This window comes from Marmota flaviventris, chromosome 2, assembly GCF_047511675.1.
Source record: "Marmota flaviventris isolate mMarFla1 chromosome 2, mMarFla1.hap1, whole genome shotgun sequence".
In the NCBI taxonomy this organism is placed as follows: domain Eukaryota; kingdom Metazoa; phylum Chordata; class Mammalia; order Rodentia; family Sciuridae; genus Marmota; species Marmota flaviventris.
The window spans coordinates 2,563,361-2,590,612 of record NC_092499.1 but is presented as its reverse complement, the minus strand read 5'-3'; the positions used below and the strand labels follow the sequence as shown (position 1 = coordinate 2,590,612).

Genomic DNA, 27,252 nt, shown 5'->3' with positions numbered 1-27,252 from the left:
AGCTGAGGAGGCTCAGGTTTGGGCTTGGATGTTGAGGGCCCTGGATGCAGCCTTGAGCTGAGGGATGGAGTGGGCTGGGGCAGTGGGAGATGAGGAGCATGCAGGCTTGTGGAAATGTCAGGATGGATGTGCTCCTGGAAGGTTAGAGGCTTGGAAATGTGGTCTAGAGCTTAAAAGAAATCATTTTTAAAGAGGTACTTAGGAGCCTGCTAAAGAAAGGTGATACAGGCAATTATGCTTCATTGGGCAGTAGGTAGGCAGAAAGTGCATGTGTAGTAGTGACGGGAGTCCCAGGGGCTACTAAGGAGGGCTGAGGGAGAGGAGGGCATGCTGGTGTGAGCAGAGGAGGGGGCTAGGGATGGCAGCAGCTTCTGGCTTCAGGGAAGCAGGGCATCCAGTGACAGGCTGCTGCAGGTTAGCCATCTCAGTCACATACCCACCGATGCTCTGGTTGGCTCAGTGTCCTTCCTCAGCAGCAGGTCTATGACAGCCCACCACTCACTGATCGTATGGCAGGAGGGGTTGTAAGTCTCTTTGCATAGCCATGTGAGCACATCCCAGAGCCACTGGGATCACAGGTATGTGTCACTGCACCCGGCATCTAGTACTTCTTATTGATTAATTAGAATGAAGAGTCACTGGTGTTGTGAGGAGAGATGTACAGTGAGAATTTTTACATCTATGGCATTCATAGCACAGTGTGAACTTGCAGCATGGATGGCTGGCAGGTCCCCTTACTTCATGCTTGGTTCTCGTCCCTCCAAGGAAGGGGATGGACTACGGTCCCAAAATACATGAGGGGCCACGGGGGTAGGATGTTCATCACCATCACTGGGTAATAAACTTAGTAGTTTTTGAAGGGAGATCACTAAGTTCTCTGCGCTGTGCACTTGTGCTGTTTTCTGAATCTGTGTTTTTATGTGTAATAGTTAACAAAAATAACAGGTTTGATTTTTTTTATCATTTTGAAAATTAAGATTTCTTGGGGCTGGGGTTGTGGCTTAGTGGTAGAGTGCTTGCCTAGCATGTGTGAGGCACTGGGTTCAGTTCTCAGTACTGCATATAAATAAATAAAATAAAGGTCTACTGGTAGCTAAAAATTATTTTTAAAAAGATTTCTTGGGTGAAATGGTCTTGTGTTATATAAGGATAACACCTGCTTTCAGTGTAATGGCTTATCATTGTAATTTTTATTTCCCCTAGTGAATAAATTTTCAAATCAATCTAGTTCTTTTTTTGGGGTGGGTAATGGGGATTGAACTCAAGGGCCCTCAACCACTGAGCCACATCCTCAGCCCTATTTTGTATTTTATTTAGAGGCAGGGTCTTACTGAGTTTCTTAGTGCCTTGCTTTTACTGAGGCTACCTCAGCCTCCAGAGCCACTGGGATCACAGGTGTGTGTTACTGCACTCTGCATCTAGTACTTCTTATTGATTAATTAGAATGAAGAGTCACTGGTGTTGAGAGTTGTGCGGTAAGAATTTTTACATAATTTCTAGATAAATTGTATGTGATTATTTTTTACCAGATGCCTGATGAATGTACTTGCTTTATATTTGGGGAGCAGAGCCTTTGTGGAGTTCTCGAGGAATCCGACAGAGAGATTTAAAACCCTTCCTGCAGTGTATATGGCAGTTAAGATGTCTCAGCTGAAAGTGTCTCTGGAGCTCAGTGTACATGCTGCTGAGGAGATCGAAGGGAAGGTGCAAGGAGGGACGGTGTCGAAGCTCAGGAACACCAGGTATTTCTCAAAGACTTTGCCTGGACTCAGGTTCCAGATAATGTTTTCCTAGGGCTGTGCAGCCTGGTGTGTGCTGTAGCTTATGCTGCAGGTTTGGTTTGAATGCTGGTTGCATCACTTCCTTGTGTGTGCTTGGGCGCATTAACCTCTCTACACCTCATGTTTTTATCTGTTTAAAAGGTATGACACCCATTGTATTAGGCTTTAAGTTTAAATAGTACAGATTGAACCTAATGTTAATTCCCTTTCTTCCTCTTTAGGCATGTGCATTTCCTTGTGATAGTTCTCTTTTAAGCCAAGTGGAATTTTCTTTGTTTTAGTGGAGAGAGGGTGGTACACAGTGGAGGTGCAGTTGGGAGCACTTGTTGCTTGAAGTGCCAGCTGCCAGTGGTGTCCTTCCCTCCAGCCATGTGGTGTGGGCAGGGATTGGTTTATATCCATTGGCTCAGAGTAAGGCTTATGGACCTTCTTAAAACAGCCTCTAGTGTTTACAATGGTTCCTCACTGCCACTTGGGCAGGAAGTCCCACCATTTCTCACTGTGGCCTTCCTAACTGGTGGAGCTCATTAATGATCTGAGTGCTGGTGAAAGAAGGGGTGTGTGTTCAGCTGGTTTCGTCCAGTGCCTGGTGTGTTGGCTGCTGAACGCATGGGGACATGGTGGGTTCCATCCTCTGCTTAGAGAATACTGCCCTGCTCTATCAGAGTCCACTAGTACCTGAACACCAGTAAAGGAAAAAGAGTGGGATCAGATTTGTCTTATAATTCTTCCCTTCATTTTAGAATATCAGGTATTAGAAAAGGAAAATCTTGGGTTTATTGAATCTGTCTTTCATGTCCCAGATCTTTGGCACTTGCTGTCCTATTGCCCTAAATGATGAGTGACTTGTCTTGGGCTTCTTGGACAGTTGTGTGTGTGTGCTCTAACTCAGCATTGAACCACGCATGGATTCTTAGCTTCTTAAAGTCAAAGCCACTACTGAAGTCACAAGGTAGGAACCATAGCAGGTCCTACTTAGATTTAGAATTTATACCCTTGAAAATAGATATTCTGTAAGAGTCTTGGCTTTTAGAATATATTCCCAGGGTGGTACATAATTATTATGGCATGCACCCCTTCCAGGGTTATTCAGGAAGCCACCAGAAATTGACTTCTATGGTGAGATCAAACTCAGGGTCTCTGGCTGTGTTAGCTTTCCATCCCTCTGACAAATGCCTGAGGTAATCAGCTTCCAAAAGAAAGGTTTATTTTGGCTCATGGTTTCAGCCCACAGTTGCTTGGATCTGGAGGCATAGTACACCATGGCAGGAGCACGTGGTGGAGGAGACCGTTCACCTCATGGTTTCCAGCAACAGAGAGGAGCTGTGCTTAGTGCTCCCCTTCAAGGGCATGCCCTCCCTTAGGGACATAACTTCCTCCAACTAGGCCCCACCTCCTAGGGGTTCCACCACCTGCCACAGGAGGGACCAAGCCTTACAGTACATGGACCTTTGAGGGACATTCAAGATCCAAACTATAAGCCAGGTGTGGTGGCAAAGGCCTGTAACCCAGGGACTCAGGAGGCTGAGGCAGGAGGAATGCAAGTTCAAGGCCAGCCTGGGCAACTTAGTGATATCTTGTCTCAAAGAAACCAAAAAAAGCGACTGGGGATGTAGCTCAGTGTAGAGCACCCCTGGGCTCTATCTCCAGTACTCCCCGCCCCAAGATCAAAACTATAGTGCTGGCTTAGATATTTTTAAAAAATGTTCTTTTCTTGTAAAATATAGGAATAGGTAAAGTGAAAACATTTTGAGGGACACTTGATTTTTATGTATTTTCACAACACATGTGTTGTGTAGGGTGAATGTGGACTTCCAGAAGCAGACAGTGGACCCCATGCAAGTCTCCTTCAGCACCCTGGACAGGTCCCAGACAGTGGCAGATCTCCTTCTGACTATTGATGTCACAGAGGTAAGCACAGTGTGATGAGTCATGAGAGCCTCTCTCCTCAGAACCCACAGACACCATGTGTGTACAGGAAGTAAGTTCACACTTGACTGTACACCTTCATCATTTAGTAACTGTGGCCAAGCTTGAATTACTCTTATTAAATTGGAATGTGGCTAAGATGGAAAGTGAAGCAAATATAAACAGACATTTAAAAAGACACATTAAAATATTAATTGGCATGATGATATGTGCTTGTATAATTCAGTTTATATCCACAAAATAGGTTGGCAACAGTATTATTTGGGTATTTATTTTGCCTCTTAAAAAAAAAGTTCCAGTCAGGCATGGCGACACGTGTTTGTAATTCCAGGGACTCGGGAAGCTGAGTCAGGAGGAAGGCAAGTTCAAGGCCTGCAACTTAGTCAGACTATGTCTAAAAGGACTGAGGAGGTAGCTTAGTGGCAGAGAGCCCCTGGTTTCAATCCCCAGTACAGCAATAAATAATAAATGAAAAATAAAATTTCAGTTAAAATACTTGCATGCTTCCTGGCCAGTCTACAGCCACTCCTCACTGGGAAATTCCACATGGAAGTCTGGATTCCAGCCAGACTGGAACACTAGTGGTCATGGGCCCTCATGGTTTGTGGCAGCAGTGGTGGACACTGTGTAGCAGTGCCCTTTGACAGAGGTCTACCTGCTGCCACTCAGCTGGTGGGCTGTGCACCTGCCAGGCGAGCCTGTGGGCATCCAAGGCCTGTGTGTGGCTTCTCCTCTGGATGACGTGGAGACAAAGGGATACTCCTCTTGTATGGCCTCCCAGAGCCCTGAATAGTTGGGCATGCTGGAAAGTCTTGTGCCTCCAAGAACAGCTGTGTCACACACATTTCTTCACTGCAGATAGCCAGAACCCTTCTTATTTCCTCACAAACCCATGGAGAGCACATGCACCCGGGAGAGCTGGGAGGTACCTGCTGTACTTTCCAGGCTTCACCTCTGCCCTCCCTGCTTTCCAGGTGGTGGAAGTGGGCCACTTCTGGGGGTACAGGACTGATGAAAAGAGTGCAGAGCTTCTGAGAAAGCTGACTGCTGAGATGAACCAGCTGGAGTTGGCACCCCTGCCCGCTCACCCGCATCCGGACTTGGTCTGCCTTGCACCCTTTGCAGATTTTGATAAGGAAAACTACTTTAGAGCTCAAATCCTTTATGTTTCTGGAAATTCTGCTGAGGTATGTTTTTCCATAACAAATCACTCAAAGGGAAAGGAGATAAACCTACAAAGTAGTTTATAGACTATCTGGTAATTACAGGTGGAAATTGAATAGGAAATCATTACAACTAGAACAGATTGCTCTGGGTATTCTGTGATTAGAGAATTAGAGAAGACCACTGTGCTGCTAGCATCAAGTCAGATGATGTTGTGGACACTGTGTCTGAGCATTTGCTCTCTTTATCTTGTAGGTGTTCTTTGTAGACTATGGCAATAGGTCTCATGTAGACCTAGATCTTCTAATGGAGATTCCCTGTCAGTTTCTTGAGCTTCCATTCCAGGTAAGGTAGAGAAGATTCTGAGGCATGAATACTGAATGCTAGAGGGCTCTTGCTGGAGGTCATGGGGCCCCTGCCCTTCAGCTTATCATAGGGTAGCCACAGCCCAGAGTGGGGAAGAAACTTGTGTCATACTAGCCAAACCTGGTTTCTACTCACAAAAGGTCCAACACCATAGGTGTTTTTGCCATTATTGTTTTTGGAGATCCTCCATATATATTGAGTTAATATATATGGAGGATCTCAAGCTGAGCAAAGAAACATGTTGTTGTAATTGGGTGGTGTATGCTAAGGCTCCTGTTGGCATCAGGCAGAGTGCAAGGGGGCCATCTGTGTGAGTGCAGTCTCAATCACTCCACACTTCTGCTGTTGGTGAAAGCAGAGCCGAGTTTTTTCAGCGCACACTTTAATGAGGTCCAGAAACAAGGTCACTTATCTGGGTGAGTGTTCGCTCATTGATGAAACTGTCTCAGTGTGCATCTGTGTCCTGTAGGCTTTGGAATTTAAGATTTGCAAAATGCGACCCTCTGCAAAGTCTCTTGTTTGTGGCGAGCACTGGAGCAGTGGGGCCAGTGGGCGCTTTGCCTCCCTCGTGAGTGGCCGAGCCCTCTTGGTGAAGGTCTTCTCAGTTGTGCACAGCATCCTGCACGTGGACGTGTACCGCTACTCAGGGGCACAGGATGTCGTCAACATCAGAGATGTCCTCATCAGAGAGGGTCATGCGGAACTCGCGGAGGAGTCCTACGAGTCAAAGGTACAGTCCTCTTGCTGTAGAAGAGAGAAGGAGGGGCCCTTTCTTCCCTTCTGAGGTCCCCAGAGGGGGCTAGGGGTGGGAGGAGTTGCTCTTTTTCTGTGGTGGTGATTAAAATATCTTTTATGATTCCTTTGAGACTAAATTATGGTGGCTGGGTATTATTTTTCTTGGTTTCCTACTCAAGCTATTATTTTTGAAATTGAAAATTAGGTTGGAAAATGTTCTAGATTTTTAAAAATGAATTTCAAGAATTATTATCCATAATGGAAGTAGTTAACAAAATATTTATTTCAAATATTTCAAGCATTTTAAAATTTCTTCCAACTATTTCTTTCAAAAATCAGTCATGAAGAGGTCACTTTTGAGTCTGATGTTGAGATCTTGCGTTGAACTTCCATAATTCTACTGGGGATGAAGGATGCTGGGAATTTGGAAAGAACAAACAATCCAGCAAAATATTAACTAAAGATCCAGTTAAATTCTCTGTTTTTTCTCTTTCACTCATTTATTTATTGTTGATTGGTACTTTATAGATATACATACATAAAGGTGGAATTCACTGAAATTCATTATTTAATATGTGAAAAACAGAAACAGTGTTAATGTTCATTATGTAAAACTGAAATTTTTCATCAAGACAGTTGTTTTTAAAAAAGTATTCTGTGATGGCTGATTTTTGAAAAAGCTTTCTTATTTGTTTGAATTTTAAAATGAATTTGATGAACACTCCCTATATCTTAATGATAGTACAGATCTTATGTCCATGAAATGTTTTGGTTAAGTTGGAATAGGGTGCTTTTGGTATGATTTTTTTCCTTTTAATAAAAGAAACTTTTTCTTTTGTTTTGTTCAGCAAAGCCATGAAGTTCTCAAGGGTCTCTTTTCCAAATCAGCAGAAAATGTGGTGGATGCGTCTGTTCCCTCTCCTGGGAAGGACGAAGAGAAGCACCTGATCCGGATTTTGCTGGAGAGCTTTTCTTCCAACAGACTGGGTGCCCCCAACTGCAAGGTGATGTTCAGGAGCTGGTAAAAGATGATCTGGACACTGTGCCACTCCACACTGAAGGCTGAGGCTGCAGCGGCAGCCCCGGTAGCTTTCTACCTTGGTTTCCCCATGTAGTCTGGGCAGGTGCAGAGAGTGCTCCACCTGGCTTCTGTTGTGCTGACCTCCCCCTCTGAAGCAGTGCTGCTGGTTCCCACTGGGCCGAGGCATGTGGTGCTGGCTTCTGAGTGAGCTGCCAGGCTAGGTTTCCTGAAGCTCATGAGCCCATCTGCTTGGACTAGAGCTGGTGCTGCCCATTCCATTTGCAGAAGAGGGCTGGCTGGAAGGTCCCCTCCTTGTTCAGGTTCTCCACTTCTATTACCCTGGCCTTTGCCCTGCATGACCTCAGACCTGCCTACTCAACCTCACTGGTCTGCTGCCATTAAAAGAACTTTTGCCGATATATTTGGGGTGTTTCACACACCACACATGGGCTTGGTTGTGTTCCTTCAAGGCACAGTTTTCCTTACTGAATCATGAGGATGGTTGGATTGAGCTTCTTTTAAAGTATGGGCTGAGGTTGGGACTTTTTTTTTTTGCTACTGGTCACACTGTTTCGTGTGTGCAGGCGATGCTCCATGGACCTTTCAACCCTTACGAACTGAAGTGTCATAGTTTGACCAGAATATCCAAGTTCAGGTATGATTGAATTAATTTTCCCATAAATTTTTCTCGCTTCCTCTATTTATAGCCCTCATCAGGAACTAGTCTTCCTCATATCTAAACCGTTAGAATATTTTTACCTTGTCCTCTTTTCCTTCCTAGCTCCATCTCAGAGGTGTTCTATGAAAGCCATTCTCTGATCACACTTTTGAGTGTCTTTCATCAGACTTCATTTCTTCTGTTCTCGTTTTAATCGTTACTCAGCAGGTCTGTGAGTGCCACTCTGTGCCAGGAACAGAGTAAGAATTAGGGGACTGTGATGAACAGGATACATTTGTCATCTTTGCCAGGATTATTATGTTCAGTGGGGGTGGGGGGCTGGCAATGACAACATAGGGTGAATAGGTCTTGATAGGGGCCATAGAACATCATCAGAGTGGCTGGGGCCAGGCCATGCTTTGAAGGCCATGGAGTTCTTCCAGAGAAATCTGACACCAGAAGACTGCAGAGGAGCAGGTGTTTGGGGTAGGAAGGAGAAGGTTAGGGATAGTTCTAGTAATAAGTGCATAGGCCTAAATCTGAGGGGTTGTACTTGTGAATAGTTTAGTATGATGGAGAATTGGTGGCTGGGGGTGGGGGTGGCAGGGACTACAGACCTTGTGGCAGAGGAGTGCAAGCTTCATAAGCCATGTTTAGATTTCATCTCCAAACACAGATGGGAAGCCTTACAATGTGCATTCTAAAATGATCACGTTGTGTGAGTTCAAGCCTCTGCAAGTTCATCCAGTACCAGTAGCTGGGCATCCCTGGGGAGCTAATGGATAAAAGGATGCTCAGGCCCCATCCTGATTTGAGAGGAAGAGTGCATTGTCACAAGCTCTCCAGGAGATCTGTGTGTGCATTGAAGTTTTGAGTAGCCCCATGTGAAGAGCCCACTGCATTTCCAAGTAGAAGAGCCCTCAGGCAGGAGCAGACTTCTGATGCTGGTCACTGGTGTAACCAAGGCCAGGGCAGCTGAATAAACACCTTCTTTAGGAATGGGAGCAGCAGGATGGAGCTTGATTAGGGCCAATGACGAAGGATGAGGAGGAATGCAGGATTCCCTGTGGAGTGGGGCTGGCTTCTGGAGAAGCGACTGGAGGAATGGGGTGGACCACATTGTGTCCCCTCTGCTAGAATACAGGTGACGGCCATGTGGGCTGGAGTGCAGGACAGACTCTGGGTGTAGGAGCACATTTGGACATGCATATGGTAATTAATGCCAAAGAGAGGTCTGGACCACGTGGGGGGTGGGAAGAAGGTAAGGCCTAGTGGGAGAAAGGGTCCAGACAAGCAGGCCAGGAGCCTGGGAAGCCCTGCATGACACACCCGTGGATTGTCACACTTGAGTGCTGGACCATCTGTTTGAGGTGCACTCCTGTAGGCTGGGTATGCTCCCTTGCTTGGTCCAGAGCCCATGTTCCTTCCAGGTGTGTCTGGATTGAGAAGGAGAGCATCAACTCTGTGATCATCAGTGACGCCCCTGCAGACCTGCACCAGAGGATGCTAGTTGCAGCCTCACTCTCAGTCAATGCAACTGGTAAGCAAAGGGCTTCGGTTTATCTGTGGTCCTCCTCTCTTCTCCTTTCCTTGACTTTGGTTGCTAGGAACAATTGCTCCTTATGTGTTACAGTTTTAGACTGTTTTCTGGGTACATTGACTGATGCACATTTAAGAAATGGAGCACTATCACTCTTTGTACAGGGATGTGGGAACTAACCCATACTTTCATCATTCCCTCATTCCTCCATGCTTGGCTACAAAGGAAAATAAATCCAAGTTCTTAGCCCTGGAAAAACTGATCATATAATGAGGAGGAGAGAGAAGAAAAGAACGACCGAATGAGTTGAACACCTACATGTCCTCATGAGGTGTCTTTGGGGACTGGAAATAGGCAGTGCTTCCCTAGGGGGCTCTGTGGGGACCTCTTTGTAGAAGAGAGGCGCTGTGAACAGTAGGACCAGCAAGGTAGGAACAGTACCCTGAGTAGCAGATGGTGGGCCTGACGCTGACTTTCATCCCAATGTGCAACAGGATCTACCATGCTGCTGAGAGAGACCTCTCTGATGCCTCCCATCCCTGGCCTCCCAGCACTCCTCAGCATGCTGTTCGCGCCTGTGATGGAGTTAAGGTAGGGTGTGGGCCTCTGTTGTGTCCCTATACGGGTTTCTGCAGAGTAGGAATCTGCAGGGGAAAGTGGGGGCTCTCCTTGCTCCTTTGAAAGAAAGCATCCACCAAAGAGGTGGGAGGTGGCCCCACTGTGCTCAGCCTTCTTTATTCTTCAGTGTGCTCAACCTGATTGTCACTGATGTGAACCCCACTTCTTATCTCCCCCCCACCCCTTTGAGATAAGGTACAGGCGGTCTCCAGCTCACTGTCCTCCCACCTCAGCCTTCCTGACTAGCTGGGACTACTGTCTGTGCCACCTCCTCTGGCTTTGGCTTCTGGCTTTTGACTTCATAGTGGTGTGAGGGGTGCTCATTCACACTGCACATCTTGAACTTTGGTGTTTCCCTGAGCTAGTGACATGCAGCCTGATCCTCTGGCAATGCTAGGCAGCTCCAAAGAGCCCCGCTGTCCTGCTGTTGCTGAGCTGAGCTCTGTAGTTCAGGTTGCTCAGGCCTTTGACGTGGGATGCTTTCAGCTTGGGTGCTGACAGGGCATGAGAGTGGAGGAGCTCTGAAAGTGGGGGATACCTGTACATGTGCTGGACTTACTTCAGAGGGAAGCCCAGAGGGCTTGGGAAGTTGCACACCATATCACAGGCACTCGGGGGGCTAGAGTCCTCCCATAGCAGCATGTTGGCCACATCCTGCTGTCCAGGCTGTGGATTCTGGTGGCTAGCATCAGGGGAACCTCATTAGCCACCTTTTCCATGAGTAAGTCAAGGCCAGGAGATGGACCGTCTGGCAAACTGTAGCTCCTTCTGTGCCAAGATCAAACCAGGATTTCTCTCTCAGACTTTAATGCAGAGAGCTTGAACACAAGGAGCTGCAGAGCCTTCACTGATGGTGAAGTACTAACAGGTGTGGGTGGGGCTAGGGGCTGGGGAAGAAGGAGATTGGGCACCAGGACCCATATTCTGGTGGGCCAGAGGAATCGGCCCTGACAGGCACTGAAGCAGGGGCCTCAGGGCACTCTGGGGACATGGGTGGGTATTTCCCCTTCTGTCCCTTCTATTCTGCTGACCACAGGGCTCAGTTGATAGACTGAGCTGGCTGAGTTGGGTGAAGGGAGCCACAAGGTCCCTGCCTTTTACTTGGTTCCCTCTGTGATGACACCTGCTCAGAATCTTAACATCGTAGCCTTAGAATAGTATTTTATTTTCAGTTGTAAAAATAATTGTGTATCTTCTTATTTTCTGCATTAAAATATATGCTATGTAGAAAAAAGCTGAATGGGAGAAAATTAACACCATCATTTTAAAATTTATTTATATGTTTAACTATTTACATATGATGTCAAATTCTATAAACACTGTATTTTGATTTTAGATTTTCATCATAACTTTTTCACACATATGGAAGCATTCTCCTATTTTACATCTTTGTAACATCCATTTTGGTAATTGCGTCATACACCACAGATTGGGTGTCTAGTGACCAGATAGACGTTACCCTGTTGGATTTGCCTGTGTGCTCTGACTTGTCCAAACAGGACTTGGTCCCTTCAGTTGGAGTATGGCTTGCCCTTATTTGCAGTAATGACTCTGAAATCAGGCATCTTCAGAGTTTTGTAGAGGAGACAGGTGAGGCCCTAGGCCAGAGTGTAATTGTTAGTAAGACAGTGCCATGCAGGCACCTGAGGGACACACCCTGTGTGGGGGTGATGCCTGGAGATCCCTTTAGCTAGACCATGCTTCTGCTTTAGCTCTTTTCTTTTAAATGAAAGCTTTTTGAGGATTTAAATAGCAGTGTATTACTTTCTAGTCTCCAGAGCCAAGTGGTTTTATTGCAGACCTTAAGAAAGTGTAAACTATCACGAGGTATAGTCATTTTGTTAAATTTAAGTGAAATGAGCCAGAAGTGGAACAGGGTATGTGACTGCAGTTATATCCCGAGGAACCCATTGTAAGTGGAAAGTGCGTCAAGTACCCCAAGCCTGCCTCACATCCTATCTCAGCCACAGGGTGCTAGCGGTGTCAGTAATTACCTTCATGTTGGTGGGGCTGACAGCTGTGGCTTTGTAGCACCATGCTGGTGTGAGGAGAGGTGAAAATCACAGTAGATTCCTACTGAATGCATACTTCTTGTGCATCAGTGAAAGCTGAGGAATCCCAAGTGGAACCTCCTACATCAGGGACCATCTGTAGTCTTGAACCCAAAGGCTCAACTAAGTGGCCATCAGGAAGGAAAGAGGTGCCCATTTGTTCAGTCCATAGCAACTATTTTTGAGAGACTTTTGAAAGGTGAGGGAGGCCTTAGATTTGAGAAGAGTGGTTTCCTTTTCTGTCACCCCAGCGTGTCTTCCAGGCAGCAGGGTGGGATCTCTGGCCTTGCGGGACCTTTCATGAGTTGTATTGCAGCACTCCCTGGGGAAGGCACTCCTGGAGCCCAGCTCCTAAAGAATGCTGTGTGCCACCTGCATCCCTTTCTTCCATCTGCAGGGGGGTCTTCTCCCCTGTTCAGATTGGCATCTGGCTGCTACTCTATAGACTGCCCCAGGACCATTTGTGGAAACAGCACAAGACTCATGTCTCTTGTTTATTCTGTTCTGCCTCCACATCCATCCTGAACTATCATAGCTGATTCCAACTCCAAGATTTGATATCTTGCCACCTTGAACTGCTCCCTGTACAAGAGTGGGAGGAGGATAAGATAAATGAAGAATTAAGCTCTTGCCTTTGTTGTGAAAATCAGGCAAGAAGTGGCAGGTAGCACTTGAAGAGTGGGAGAACTCAAACCTGATTTTACGCTGGTGGGCCCAGAGGAGATCAGACTCCAGATTGTGAGCTCCCCTCACCAGTTTTCTGAATGTTTATAGGTTATCTAGTGTCATAAATTTTTCTAGTCTAAATGATAACGGGGTTTCAAGTGAGAAGCATGTTTATAGCAGCAGAGTAAGGGGAAGAACTGGCTCCTTTTACAAGGCCTTGGGTACATCTCTAGCCTTGGGCCAGAGCCTCCACAGGAGCCTTCACACGTCAAAGGAAAGTAGTTAGATCAGTTCCCCTGACTAGAAACCAGAGGAGACTCTCCCTTTTCCAAGCACTTACTCTCAGGACAGTGTTCCTAGTTAGTTTGCATCCAGGCTTGGGTTGTTACCCAGTACACCTATTTCTATTTGAGGAGGAGGGGGCATACATTCCACCCCCCCCCCCCCGCCCCATTGGCAAGCCAAGAAATCCAAGTAGAGGCCCTAGGCCTTTCTCACCCTGGCCTGCCTGGCTGCCCCGCTCCAAGCTCCCTGCCATGGGTCCTCTGGGGGAGCTGCCCTGGGAGCTGGCCCTGCCCACCCCATCCTACCACCTGGGCTTTACTCCTCTCTCAGCCCCCTTTTCCTACAGTGTGTTCCCTAAAGCAGGAGCTGCCTGTAGTGTCAGCTTCAGCTCCGTGGTGTCACTACTTTGTACTTAATGGTGGTGTCCTCCTGGGTGAGAAAGTGTTCTGGGAAGGGCACACCTGAATAAATGGTGTGACTGTATAGCCACGTGAGCGCCCTCTGTCTGCACTGTGGGGACGCTGTGCTAGGTGGGTGCAGGCTTAGAGCAATGCGTTCTGCAGCGCAAAGAGATTTTTCAAAATGGCAATAACAGAAAATTCTGACCTTAAAGCAGTTACACATTAAATGAGTAACTTGACTTCCACTGCTTGACCAGATGTTCCAACAACTATGGCTGGAAACAAGTTATCCCAAGTGAGGGGGGTATAGCAACCATAATTTGCTCTATGAATGAGGCATTGAGACAAGTCCTAATGGACAGCTGCCTCTGCCCTGAGGGCAGGAGGCTGGGTAGGGAGGCTTTCAGTAGGGGTGGGAGGGGTCTGGCCCTGCCCCATGCCTTGATGGCGCCTCTGTCTCTGCCAAGGACTCCCCCAGGGAGTTCTCCATGGCTAGCTTGGATGTCCCAGCATGATGGCTGGTGCCAAGGGTCAGTGTTCCGAGAGCCAGGTGGAAGCTGCGTCACACAGCGAGTTGGCCATGGCCATCACCCGCTTAGCAGCAAGGTGCAGTGTCCTTGACCCCAGTGGTCCTGGATAGACCCCACCATTGCCATAAGGACAGAGTATGGGTGGGAGTGGGTGCTGTTGCTCCTTGGAAGGGACCATCTGTCCAGCTGTGCATTGCCTTCCCGTTTGCTTGAAGTTTTTACAGTGCATTCATGTGCTGCTTTGTAGTTTAAAAAGCCTTGACCTGAACCCGTGTCTTAAAAAATCTTGGACAAAATTCAAGAATAATGCAAAGGTGCCTTGTTGCAAATGGAGGTGGGGGAGGGATGCCCTCAGGTGTGGCTGGGGACCATGGGAGCAGGTCAGTCCTGCTGGGTGAGAGACTGGTGGGGCCACCTCTGGCTTTGGAGGCCTTCCCAGCTGTGGAAAAGAGCTCCTTTGCTCTCCAGGGCTGTTGTGGGGGTTGAGAGAGCTGTTCCCTGCTCCTGTGCATGTGCTAGCCCAAGTGTTGCGGCCTCAAGGGGAGAGAGAAGAGTCAGGAGGTGCTTTACCACTTCTCGCAGAGACTGCTGGCTGAAGCTTTGGCAGGTTAATCCACGCCTGTTTCTGAATAGTTAATGGGGCTTTTTCACATGGCTGTTTCAGATTGAACTGCATTTAACTTTGGAGGAAGGGTATGTCCTTATTTGAGCCCAGCAGGGAATCCTGTTAGTTTGCAGTGGGTGTTCCTCCTCTCTTGCTTTGTCTTCAACCTGAGTGTCTGAAAAGTCACTCTCCAAACACGCAGCAGTCAGCTCGCGCCTACCACTCCTCCTCCTCCACAGGAGCTGGCTGCTCGGACTCTGCGGCTGCCCTTGCTGAGCTCTGCATGGCACCTGCTTCTCTTGTTTCTGTCGTGATTTTGCGGTTTTAGCTTTAGTAGAAAGCAGGTATTATAGATGAATTAAACATGTTTCCATGATCTCAGTGGCTGTTTCTTCAGTTCACAGCGCACAGGGTCCTTAAGAGAGAATTGGACCCACTGTGTGTCGTTCAGCTTTCCACCACTGTGACAAAACACTTGATGCCAATCAGCTTATAAAGGGGAAGTATGCATTCCGACTCAGTCTCAGAGGTCTCCTTCCTGGCTGCTGGGCCCAGTGAGAGCATGTGGTGGAGCACAGCTGCTCACCTCATGGGACCAGGGTGCTGAGAGAGAGAAAGGGCCTAGGGTTCTACCATGCCTATCAAGGGCATGTCCCCAGTGACCTAGTTGCTCCCACAAGTCCCTGCGTCCTAAGGTTCCCCCCTCCCAGCAGTGCCACAGGCACTTTAGCATGTGGCCTTTGGGGACACCTGGGTTCAAACCATAACACTCTGCTTAGGTTGCCTTATCCACTTAGGACTTAGAGCTGATGGGCAGTGGACCACATCCTTGTGCAGATCCGTCCAAGGCACATCCTCAAACGGTCCTTGCTGAAGCAGCCGGCTTGTTTCGTGGCCAGAGAGCAAGGGCGAGGAGCCGTGCTGTGCCACTAGAAGTGATGAGATAGCTTCTCATGTCCTTCACTTGTCTTCTAGAAGGGTCTTAAAGGAATTGAACTCACAGCAGTGTGAATTATCTTAATAGTGTAGTCCTGGGAGTTTAGTAAATAAAAAAGAAACATTTTGTGACTGTTTTGTAAAGTAGATACTCAGCAACTAATTTGTAAGTCTGAATTCCATGTCTCTGTTCTTTGAGTCTATTTAAAAGCAGGATTTTTTTTTTCCACTTTTACTCAATAGAAAAAGGGGAGAGGGAACTAGGTATGGTGGCACATGCCTATAGTCCTACTACTTGGGAGGCTGAGGTAGGAGAATTACAATTTGAGGCTAGCCTGGGCAATTTATTAAGACTATCTCAAAATTTAAAAAAGCTGGGATATAGTTCAGAGTAGAGCACCCCTGGGTTCAACCTCCAATACAAAAAGACCACCCCCAAACAAACAAACAAAAAAACCACAAAACACACAGTAAAACAAAACTCAGGCTGGGTGCAGTGGTATGCAGCTGTTGTCCCTGCTACTGTGAAGGCTGAAGCAGGAGGATCACTTTAAGTCCAGGAGTTCAAGGCCAACCTGGGAAACAGTGAGGCTCCAGCTTAGAAAATTAAATTTGATTGGTCTGTGAACTTGCAGTTACAAGTCGAGTCAGTGCTAGGGACCTATTGCACAACAGCACCATGGCAGTGGTTAATAATACTGTGTTGTTTATTTGAGGTTTGCTGTGAGCCGATCCTGTGAGTTTTCACCACACACAGGAAAGGTGAAAAGGTGTGTGTGGCGGGGGTGTTTACAGACTTGATTGTGGTTCACTTCACAAAGCACACGTACATCAAGGCATCTTGTGCACCCCAATTAAATACATGAAATTTTTGTCAATTATACCATGTGAAGCTGGAAAAAGACTAATCCATTCTGATAATGGTAAAAGTCTTGAATGAAGCGTTAAGAAAATTAGCAAAGCATTTTTAAAGGCTTCAGTGCTAACATGTATACGTGCGTGTGTGTGTCGTGTAATTACTTGTTGGGCCTTTTGTGGGTGGAGGCACTGGCATTTAAACTAGTGCCTGGGCTGGTGCTGGAGAAGCAGCTGGAGGCCATGTTCCTGGGTGGAGAGAGGCCTGCAGGGAGGATAGAGAGGAGGCAGCCGGAGGTGCCATGGAAGGACGGAGCAGAGACTGGACTGTACTGTGGCTTGTGTGCCCAGGGGTGTGGCTGGACACTACAGAAGCCCTTAAACAAGGAAGTCACATTGCTGGATTTGTTTGAAAAGCTCCCACTGTTTGCTACATGGAAAAAGATTGGCAAGGGCAGGGTAGAGTTGGGGAGCTTGGTCTGAAAGTTCTGGCATGTGGCTAGGTACAGAGTGGCTGTGGACCAGGAGTGGGGAGCTGGGTGGATTTGGGGGGAAGATGAGAGATGGGAGTGGTGGATTTGGGATGCGCTGTGGGTGGGTGGGGTTGGGGAGTTTGGGGCAGAGCTGAGGTGCAGAGCCCTCTGCCTCTGTCGTGTGTTTGTTGTGTAGGGTGGGAAGGCAGGACAGACTCTCAGGCTTTTACAGCGCTGGCCTTGCGTCATGGTCACAGATGTGAATGATCCTTTCTCTGGAATCTCCTTGGTAAGAATATAACCCACTGAAAGAGTTCGGAATGACACATGAATGAGCTATTTGCTATCCTGTCGATGGTAGTGAGAATTAGAAGGTTAATGTGATTAACATAAATATTTATTTTATCTTATGACAATGTTTAGTCTGTATTTCTAATGTGACAATTGGAATAAGTGCACAAATGAGACGAGTTGCTAAACAAATGCTGGCAGAATTTGGCTTGATTTTATCCGTTGATTCTCTAATACAAAAAAGTCAATCGACTCCTCCTCAATGTTTCTTGCAGAGTTGATGGGGAGGGGAAGTGCTACACAGGCGTGCTCTGTGGCCTGGGCTGGAACCCCACCACAGAGGCCCCTGTGCTGCCGGAGCACGACATCGAGCTGGCCTTTGATGTGCAGTTCAACGTGGAGGACGTCGTGGAGGTGAGCAGGGCGTGTTCCGTACAGCGTCAGTGTTTCTGTGGTGTGTGCCGTGGTGCTATGCCCACAGACACATATTCCTGGTCTCTGAGGTGCCTGTTGCTCCTGGGCCCTCCGCACTGCTGGAGGGTGCAGAAGGAGCACTCCTCGACTGGCCTGCTGGTGTCTGCTGAGGGACGTCACTTCCTGATCACTGGTACTCTCATTTGGAATCTGCTGGCACGGGAAGCTTTTCTGGGCAGTCAGATGAAACGCCAGGGCAGTAGGAGCCATGGGTCTTTCTCCCGTCACCTCTTCACTGGTTCACAAAGTGAAATGAGGAAGCAGAGATCCCCGCCACTCCCCTGCCTGTCCTGGCTGACCCTGCTGGGCCCAGGGATGGTACATGGGGACCACACTCAACAGCGGTCCAGCGCTGCACCAGCACCACTGGGGTCAGGCAGGTGCAGGCTCAGGCTAGACTTCTCAGGACTTTTATGAAACTCGTGAACAAACCAGTTTGTCTTTTGAATCTAACAGTGAAAAATGTGTGCTTGTATTGTGTATATTTTTGTTTTTATCCTTCATTATTCTAGTATTAACTACCATTTCACATGAAAAGGCTTAAGGGATTGAAAATATTCCTTATATCACCAACCTAATTGTAAATATAAAATTCTGTAAGCAAAAGTAGGAGAAATCTGTATAATCTGTACGAATTTGGGTTTGGCATGAATTTGTAGATGTAACACCAAAAGCACAATCTGTGAAAGATAACTTGATAAGTTGGACTTTACAAAAATTAAAATTGAGGGCTGGAGATGTGGCTCAAGCGGTAGCGCGCTCGCCTGGCATGCATGTGGCCCGGGTTCGATCCTCAGCACCACATACAAACAAAGATGTTGTGTCCGCGGAGAACTAAAAAATAAACATTAAAAAAAAATTAAAAATGCATACCTGTAATCCCAGTGACTCGGGAGGCTGAGGCAGGAGGATTGCAAGTTTGAGGCCAGCCTGGGCAACTTGGCAAGACCTTGTCTCAAAAATAGAAAGGGTTTGGGTTGTAGTTCAGTAATAGAGCTCCTTTAGGTTCAATCCCTAGTATTTAAAAAAAAAATTTGTTGGGGCTGGGGTTGTAGCTCTGTGGTAGCGTGCTTGCCTAGCATGTGTGAGGCACTGGGTTTGATTCTCATATAAACAAATAAATGAATAAAGGTCCATCAATAACTAATAAAAATTTTTTAAAAAGATGAAAAAAAATCCTATTAAGAGGATGGAAAGAAAAGCTGCATATTGGAATAAAATATATGTGGATTATAGATCTGATATAGGACTATATTCACAATACACAGGGAACTCTTAAAGCTCAATAGCAAAAAATAAGCCACTAGATGAACATACGGGTGACAATGAAGAATGAACACAAATGTGCTCAGCACAGGAAAGCGCAAACTGAGGTTCATAAGGCACCACCACACCCAGGAGCATGGCCATGGTGGGGCCAGTGTGGAGCTGCTTGAGGATCCTCAGTTCACTGGGTGGCTGCAGAATGCATCGGCCATATGACTCAGAAATCCCACTACACAGGTGTTTGTCTAAGAGATTTAAAGGCTTAGCACCCTCAGGGAGCCCCTGTGTGAGTATCAGCTACAACTTATTCATGATTATAAAACTGGAAGAATGGAGATGTCCTTTAGCCAGGGAATGAGTGAGCCACCTGGTGCAGCCATACAGTGGACACTATTCAGCGGGGAATAGGAGGGGGTGATACATGCAATAGAATGGGTGCATCATAAGTGCATTTTCTGCATGAAAGAAGCCAGGACCCTGGGCTGTGTGTGTGTGCTGCTATTCATATGACACTCCGGACAGAAAGCAGATGGGTGGTTGCTAGAGGCGAGGAAGTGGATGATGGCAGAGAGCACCCGCGGGCTTGGGAGAGATGAGCTAGCTCTTCTTTGTGGGCGGAGGTGCCAGACACAACTGCATTTGCCAAGGCCCACAGACTTTCTGTGCCCAAAGAGTGGGTGCTGATGCACACCACCCACACAGACACCCCAGTAGGGTGTCAGGGCCCCCCAAATCTGTGTTCTGGTGTGGTACATGTTTACCCAAAGGTGTGAGGAGGAAAAGAGCTTAAACCAGTTTTGGCTGGCACAGTAAGACTACAGAGAAGAGCTGCATGTGAACATGGACCTGTAGTTGGCAACAGTTCTGACCCTGTTTCACATGCTCCTGGTGTTGAACAGTGAGGGAGTGGATGCGGGAGCCAGGTTCTCCTTTGGTGGGAGAAGAGTTACAAATAAGCATGAAAGAAAGGCCAGAGTGCCCCTGTGGTGTTGGAATGGAGTTGATTGCAGCGTGAACTCACGGTTAGCTAGTGCCTAGGGATAGATAGAAGAAGAAGCAGTTCCAATCTGTGGACACAGGTTTCTGTCCACACAGACTATGTCCAGCTCTGGGAAGGGCGGGAAGCAGTGACACCCAGGAGCAGCACACATGCCCAGCACCCATGTCTTGGTGTCTAAAAGGTCCTTCGCTTGAGGAGCTAGGGCTCCCTGGGGGGACACCTGGGGCCAGGGCTGGGCCAGAAAGTGCACAGGATGAGTCTGGAGCTTTGCGCAGAGCCAGGAAGTTAGGGCAGCTTGAGCACCGAGGGAGGGGATGAGTCAGAGGACTTGGGTGCCAATGAGAGGAGCTCCCAGTGGCCAGAGCTAGCACAGTTAGAGCCACAAAAAGTGGATTATAGCCCAGAGTGTAAAATATCCATGTGTCTGTATGGTTAGAAATAAATGACTGAATACCCAAATGGGAAAGAGATGTCTCTCCCTTACATACTTGCCGAGAGTGCAGATAGGTAGGTGCTCTCTGCCCCTAAGTGTGGGAGAGGCAGGGGAACCATGGAATAGTAGGGGATGGGGAGCGGAGGAGCCTGGGAGAGTGTGCCTGAGCTGAGCATCCACACCCCAGCGATAGGTCCTGATCGTGGCAGGCGCATGGTAGGATGTAATGAGAGGGTACCTCTCCTGTCTCAAGAAAACAAACTGCGCCATTCTACAGAATACCCCACCAGAACTCCACAGACTGCCGGGGTCTTAAAGAACAAGGCTGAGAAGCCCTCTTCACAGAGGAGACATGACAAGTTCAGTGTGGTGCCTGGAAACTGGGTCCCGAAGTAGAAGTGGGATGTGAATGGGAAAATAGTCACATTGAAACTGCTTGGAGTTTAGCTGATAGCAATGCCTGGAGTAGGTTTCTCAACTGTGACAAATGTAAGGGGGACTGGTTGGAGTTGCAAGAACTGCCCGTTCTGTTGCCTGTTTTGCCTTTGCAACTCTGAGGTAAACCTAACAACTAATCAAGTTTATTTTCTAAAGTTTATTTTCTAAATAACTGTGACAAAGGCTGGTGATGAAGCAGGGCATTGGTTCCATGGGTGGGGGCCTCTCAGGCTTCCTTAGGAGCATCATTAAAAAGCCAGGGAGGATGCACGCTTGTGTTACAGCTGGGTCCCCACAAAGTGAGACTGTGGTGGAAGAAGTGTTTCTTAGTGATTCTTCATTTTTTTTTCTTCTGCTGCTGTTTCTTAAATGATAGTAATGATTATCAATGTTATTCATGTTGTTTTAATAATCCTCCTAGAAACCATACTGATGATAGTCACAGATTATCACTCTGAATGCTATGTATGAATTATTCAATGTGAGATGAAACTCAGTTACATGGAGCCATGTCAGTATTTATGTCCCCATTTGTTTACAGATCAATATTCTCCGGGCTGCCATCAATAAGCTAGTGTGTGATGGGCCAAATGGATCCAAGTATCTTGGGCCAGAAAGAATCGTGCAGTTACAGGATAATGCTCGCCAGAAACTTCTCGGGTAAGCTGTGCAGTGACATGGGTTCTTTAATCCCGATTGGCTTTCCCAGCCGCCTGGATCGTGGATGTCTTGAGTTGTTCAGAAGACGTACCACACTGACCACCTGAAGTGGGACTCTAGTGCTAAGGCACCTGGGAGGCATTGGCCCATGAGCACTGTGCCCCCATGCCATTGAGGGTGCAGTGGCAGAGGTAGCCCAGAAGTGGTGTGGCAGAGGGTCATTACAGTGGTGCTGCAGTGTCCCATCACCAGTGGGCACAGGAGGACCAGTTTGGAGAGTGTGCCTGGGCCTCAGAGGCTGGCGGGTCTCCTGGTTGCAGCTCCCTTGCCCCTTTCTCCTCCTGCTGGACTCTGCATGGCCAAACCCAGCCAGAGTAAAGGGGGTAAGGGTGCCATTGGTACAGCCCAGGGGCTAAAGTCAGCCTGAGGAGCCTGGAGAAGGCTGGGAATAGTGGGTACACCTGGAAAGGGAGAAAAGAATGTGCCCCACACCCAGGGCTGCACCAGTCTCGGAGTCAATGTCCTAGGCCAGGGGCCAATCCCTGCTGCCCCGTGGTCCTGTGCTGGCTGGGAGCTGGAGCTGCATAAGAACAGGTACAGCTGGTACCACACAGTCCCACACACTTGGGATGGGTTTTCCTTAGTTTAACAAACACCTCCAAAAAGGTATTGAATATATGAAACTGACTTAGAGATTGTGGGAAAGGCAAGTTTTAGTTACTTTCAGTTTTATAAAAAATATTTTTATGTGAAGTTTGTGTTGAAGTTTAGCGTACATAAAGTACACGACCATAAGTCCATGGGGCCAGCCCCCAGGTCATAAGCAGTGGTCCCAGTCATCTGATGGTCCCTGGGCCTCCTTAGAACCACTGTCACCCTGGCTTCCCAACAAGGGTAACTATCCTGATGTGTTAGGCCAGCGATGGGTGGTTTGTGTTTGTGTTTTTAAATGGTCAAGTGGTTTTAGTGAATTTGTGGAGTTATGCAGAGCATCAACAAACTCAACACTATAGTGCTCTTATTGTCTCAGAAGTCCACTCTTCTACGTGGCACAAGGAAGTGGTCTTGTGCACAGTCTGCCCAGGGAGAGGCCTGGCCTGGCGTGCCTTCTTAGAGGGATCCTGAGTGCTCACAGCCTGCACTGTGTGTGGCAGCCCCACACTGCAGGAAGTGGGAGGGCCTCTGTGTTAGGACCTGAAGACAGGTGCCAGGCCACCCCCCACCACCATGGGAACAAGCACCTGCCCTTGCAGCCGATCTTGCCCTGACCCTTCTCTGTGTGCAGGAAGCTTTGTTTCAGTGTTTGGCCAGGGTTTTTCTTCACCATTCTGAGACCAAAACAGTGTGCAGGAGGGGCTCCTAAGGATAGGTCTCGGATGCCACTTGCTTGACAAATATTTATAAACAGCATTGTGGTTATGTTTGCAGAACTATAAATTTACTAAAACTAATTAAATTTGTACTTCAAATTGGTACATTTTATGGTTTGTAACCTATACCTCAGTAAAGCTGTTTGTAAAAACCTAAGCTTCTCCTGCCCCTGTGCAGTACTTCCCATCCCGTCCTGACCCAGGCAGCTGGGCTGCTTTCTGTAGTAGACCTGCCTTGTTTGACATTTGTGTGTTCACAGACATTTTTCTTTTAAAATATGGCTTACTTGGCTTGGCTTAGTGTTTCTGAGGGTCCTACGTGCTGTAGCACGGTCATTCCCTTTTGCTAGATGTTGTCCTGCTGTATTGTGTGTCATGTTTTGTTCTGTCACCTCCACAGTTGCAAGGTCCTTGGGGTGTTGCCAGAATTTGGCCATTGTGATGAAGCTGTAAGAATCCCCGTGCTCTCTCTTCTTGTGAATATACATTTCCATCTCTCTTGACAAGATATCCAGGTTGGAATTTGTAGGTTGTGCCAGGTTTGGGTTGACGTCCCCAGCCATTTTTTATTTTGAGACAGGGTCTCACCAAGTTGCCAAGGCCTTGCTAAGTTGGTGAGGCTGGCTTTGAACTTGAGATTCTCCTACCTCCCTAGCCGCTGGGATTTCGAGCGTGCACCACCCCACGCCCAGCTTGCATTGACTTTCAAAGAAAGGGCCAGATTCTTTGCAGTGTGGCTGTACCTTGCCAGTTCCCACAGGCCACATGTGGGTGCTATCTTGGTGTGCCCCCCCCCTCCCCGTGTGAGGTGACTTCTCACTGGGGCTTTACTTTGCACTTCTTTAATGACTATGGCTGGAGTCTCCTTTTATGTTCCCAGTATCTCTTTTCTTTCTTTGGTGAGTTATCTGTTGAGATCTTTTACCTACTTAAAGATGTTTGACTTCTCACTACTGAGTTGTAGAAATTCTTTGTAAATTCTAGATACAAACCTCTATTAGTATGTAATTTGCAAATAGTTTCCCCATTGTGCAGCTTGTCTTTTCATTTTAATAGTGCTTACAGAACACAGTTTTTAATTTCAATGAAATCTATTTTCTCTTTTTCCAAATGGATTATGCTTTTGTGTTACAATTGAAAAAGTCTTTGTGAACCCAAGGTCATAATGTTGTTCTCTTATATATGCAGGTGTGGAGCCATTTCGAGGCGACTTGGATGTGTGGTGTACAGTGTGAGAGTTGAAGGGTTACTCTCCTGTGTGTGACCCTTTATGGTTTCGACATCCCCACAAACGTCTTCCCTTCCCCTGTTGAATTGCTGAAGTACCAGGGCCACAGACCAGCTGGCTGTGGTGTGGGGTCTAAAGGCCCTAGCCTGTGCGCTCTCCAGCTGTGCAAGGCTGAAGGGTGTGTCTGGAGATCACTCTCTTCCCGGGAATCTCGCTCCTCCATTTTCTCTCCTTTCTCTCCTCCCCACATCCCTTCCAGTGCCAGCATGTCAGCTACAGCGGAAAGCCCCATGCAGGGGTGGCAGGGCTGTGCTGAACCTGCAGGTGAACTTGGGGACACTTGCACCCACACATGGAGCCACCCCGTATGTGAGGGGGGAATGCTGTCTTTCTGGGTGTCCTTTCATTCTGAGCTCTGGTTTTCACCATGCAGGTCCTGTACTTCTGTTGAATTATTTCCATATATTTGAGTGTTTTAGGTGCTATTGTGAATGAAATTGTTTTCTCAATTTTAGTTGTGAATTGTTCATTTGATATTGAACATTATTAAATATTGTCACATATTGATTTGTGACTATTGTTTTTTTTAATCCTGTGACCTCCTGAGCTCATGGATTAGTTTTAGTAGCTTTTGTACATTCCTTAGGATTTCCTGTGTATAGGGTGGTTATCGTTATGTGAGGTGTCTTTCCTCATCTCTAGGAATAGTTCTTGTGTAGGGCCTATTTTGTCTGATTACTACTATAGCCTCTCCAACCCTCCTTGGTTACTGTTGGAATGGCATACCTTTTTCTGTTCTTTTTTCCTTACAACCCATTTGCATTTTTTTACTTCTTTAAATGTTCTGTCTGCTCCATGTCACATGTGTTCCTGAGCCTGCCTTGCTCATGGATTCACACGATGCCATCCCTGGTCTCTTGGGCTCTGGTCATTTTTCTTCAGTTTCTTCTCTGTTCTTCAGGTTGGATAATTTGTATTGATCAGTCTTTGTTATTACTGATTATTTTGCTATCTGGGAAATTCTCCATTTTAGTTATTGTACTTTTCTATTCTAGAATTTCCAATAGTTTTTAGTTTTAGTTGAGATTATCTTTGGGTCATTGCCACCAGATGTTCCTTTAATTCTTTAAACATGACTTGCTTTGATTCTCTGAGCATGTGTGCAGTGGCTGCTTTGAGGTGTCTGCATGCTAAGCCCCCCTGGCCACTCAGTCAGCTTCTGTCAGCTGCTCTTTTTGTGCTGAGCAGGGTCACATGTCTCTGTGTCTTTGCAGGTCTCCTGAATTTTTGATAAAAAAAATTAGACATTTTAGATAATGTAAATAATAACATCCAAGTCTGCTGTGTTCCATTTCTTTCTGCTTTTAAATGTGTTATAAATTATTCCCTGATCATAACTACATAAATTTTGACCTTTTAAAAACCTATTATAGTTCTAATTTTAAGGGAAATATATAGGATTTAAATATTTTTGAAAAGAATCACATTAGTATTTTAAATTACTAATGTATCATTAAGATAACTTGATCTTTTTTTTCAATTTTAGTTTGTTCTGCCAGTTGAAGCCCAGGGAGAAGATTGTTCCCAAGTGGCACGAGAAGCCCTATGAGTGGAATCAGGTGAGAAGTGGCCATGTGTGGGCAGCTGCTGCTGGTACCAGGGCAAGGCTGCAGAGTGGCTGAGGGTGCAGAGCCTTGAGGCTTTGTGGACAGGACGGCCTGCTTGCTGGCTTTAGGCCATGTCGCCTTGTCTGCCAGGGGTGGGTTAGCTGCAGCCGACCTTGATCTTTTGTGTGCTGGAGGCTGGAAGTCCTGGCGAGGGCTCTTCCTGGCTGTGGTGCTCATCTTCTCACTGTGCCGGCCAAGCCAAGTCATCTCCACAGGCCCACCCAGCTACCTTCAGCATAGGAATCTGGGGGACACAGTTCCCTTGTGAAGCAGGGCAGGGCTCATCTCGGCCGGTGACATTTCTTCTCTGTAAGACTTAGAAAATTGAGTAAGATGTAGTTTCAGGAAAGGAATGCAAGGAGAAGGTTTAGGTTTTTAATGCTAAGCCAGCTGAAGTGATGTTGCTCACTCCCAGGCCTGTGTTCCCATCCCCAGCTACTGCAGGACTCTCCACTTGCCCCAGCTGGCTCCCGCTGGACTGTCACTGCAGGCAGCCACTGTACCTGTCAGACAGTTGGGGGGTGTGGGGTTTATAAAACAGCAGGAAGTCATTTGAAAGCAGAATTTCATTTTGAGGTTGTGTTTTAGAAAACTTATATGTTTACATGAATACTTCCACTGAAGTGTCACTATCCACAGTTACATAGGAGAGTGTGGGGATTTTCCAAGTAAAGGTCACCCTGTTATTAAACATGAATTTAAAAGCTCATGTTGTACAAAGTGTGAATGTGGAGAAGCATCTGACTGGCTGTCACAGTGCCTGGTACCTATTTGCATGGCTTCACTTACTGTAATTCTGGACAAGCTCACTGAGAGTCTGACTGTTTCTTTTGTCTGCCTGCTAGGTTGATCCAAAGCTGGTCATGGAGCAGGCTGACCGTGAAGGCAGCCAAGGGAAGAACACCTTTCTCTACCAGCTGCACAAGCTTGTTGTGCTCAGCCCCTGAGGCAGGCAGCTTGTGCCCAGTTGCCCTGCGGGAGCCGTGAGAGCCCCGACAGGGCTCCCCTGCAACCCTGTTCCCATGCCTGAGCATTGCCATCCTGGCCTGTGGCCCCTGGAGAGTCTCCTCCTTCCTGCTGCCTTCTCTTAGGAGAGGGGGGTGGTGTTCTATTCAGGTGGGAAGGATTGGGAAGTCTAGTTTTTTCTAGAAACAGAAAATCACTGTATTGACTATTTTGGAAGAAGTTGTTCTGAAAGAAGACTTTGTTTGGAAAAAGCTGTGTTTTGCTTTAAATGTATTAAGGTAAACTTGAGTGACCAGTCTTATACACCAGGTTCCATAGTGTGCTGTGTGCCCTGTCCTGTGGCAGGAAAGAGCGGGATTGCCAGTTAATCACAGGGACTATGTGTGGTTCTTTAAAAACATGCTGTTTTCTAATTTTTTCCCCATGAGGGAAAATACCTAATTTTGGAAAACTTCAGTTTTGTATATTTAGAATTTTTTTAGTTAGGTTATAGTTCTTAGCTCATGTTTTAGGAGTCAGAGAGATGACCTACCTGGCAACTGGTATACCTGTGTTCAAACAATAAAAACCTTAGACGATGTTTCTGACTGTCCTTCATTAGAGATTAGTAAGTACGTCATGCCATAAAGAGTTGAGTTGATAACCTAGTGGACCCACGTGGGCTTCTCAACTCATCATCAGTCAGGGTTTGTCAGAAGAAGCTGCGGAAGACCCGTGTGAGGGATTTGGTGCATCCGTTGGCTCTGACATGAAGTGGAGAGGACCGCTGGAGGAAGCAGGAGCCCTTGCCGGCCACCTCATGTAGGCCACACCTAGGAGCTGAGTAGATAGAAGCAGAAGTGTGTG

The 27,252-nt window shown here is 47.1% G+C and overlaps 1 protein-coding gene across 7 annotated transcripts in view; it reads left to right on the top strand.

Moving 5' to 3' along the window:
- Positions 1-26,986, top strand: part of Tdrd9 (tudor domain containing 9) — a 110,230-nt gene extending 83,244 nt beyond the window's left edge. For 6 of the 7 annotated variants that reach the window (XM_071607485.1, XM_071607483.1, XM_071607484.1 and 3 more), the window contains 13 exons: positions 1,530-1,742; positions 3,581-3,692; positions 4,685-4,897; positions 5,130-5,219; positions 5,710-5,970; positions 6,824-6,979; positions 7,581-7,651; positions 9,085-9,194; positions 9,689-9,785; positions 17,180-17,318; positions 21,057-21,175; positions 25,320-25,392; positions 26,286-26,986. In XM_071607485.1, coding sequence (XP_071463586.1) covers positions 1,530-1,742; positions 3,581-3,692; positions 4,685-4,897; positions 5,130-5,219; positions 5,710-5,970; positions 6,824-6,979; positions 7,581-7,651; positions 9,085-9,194; positions 9,689-9,785; positions 17,180-17,318; positions 21,057-21,175; positions 25,320-25,392; positions 26,286-26,387 — 1,756 coding nt within the window. In that variant the 3' untranslated portion in view covers positions 26,388-26,986. The remainder of the gene's footprint in view (positions 1-1,529; positions 1,743-3,580; positions 3,693-4,684; positions 4,898-5,129; positions 5,220-5,709; positions 5,971-6,823; positions 6,980-7,580; positions 7,652-9,084; positions 9,195-9,688; positions 9,786-17,179; positions 17,319-21,056; positions 21,176-25,319; positions 25,393-26,285) is intronic. The other variant, XM_071607482.1, reaches the window with a different exon arrangement.
- Positions 26,987-27,252: the final 266 nt, after the last annotated feature.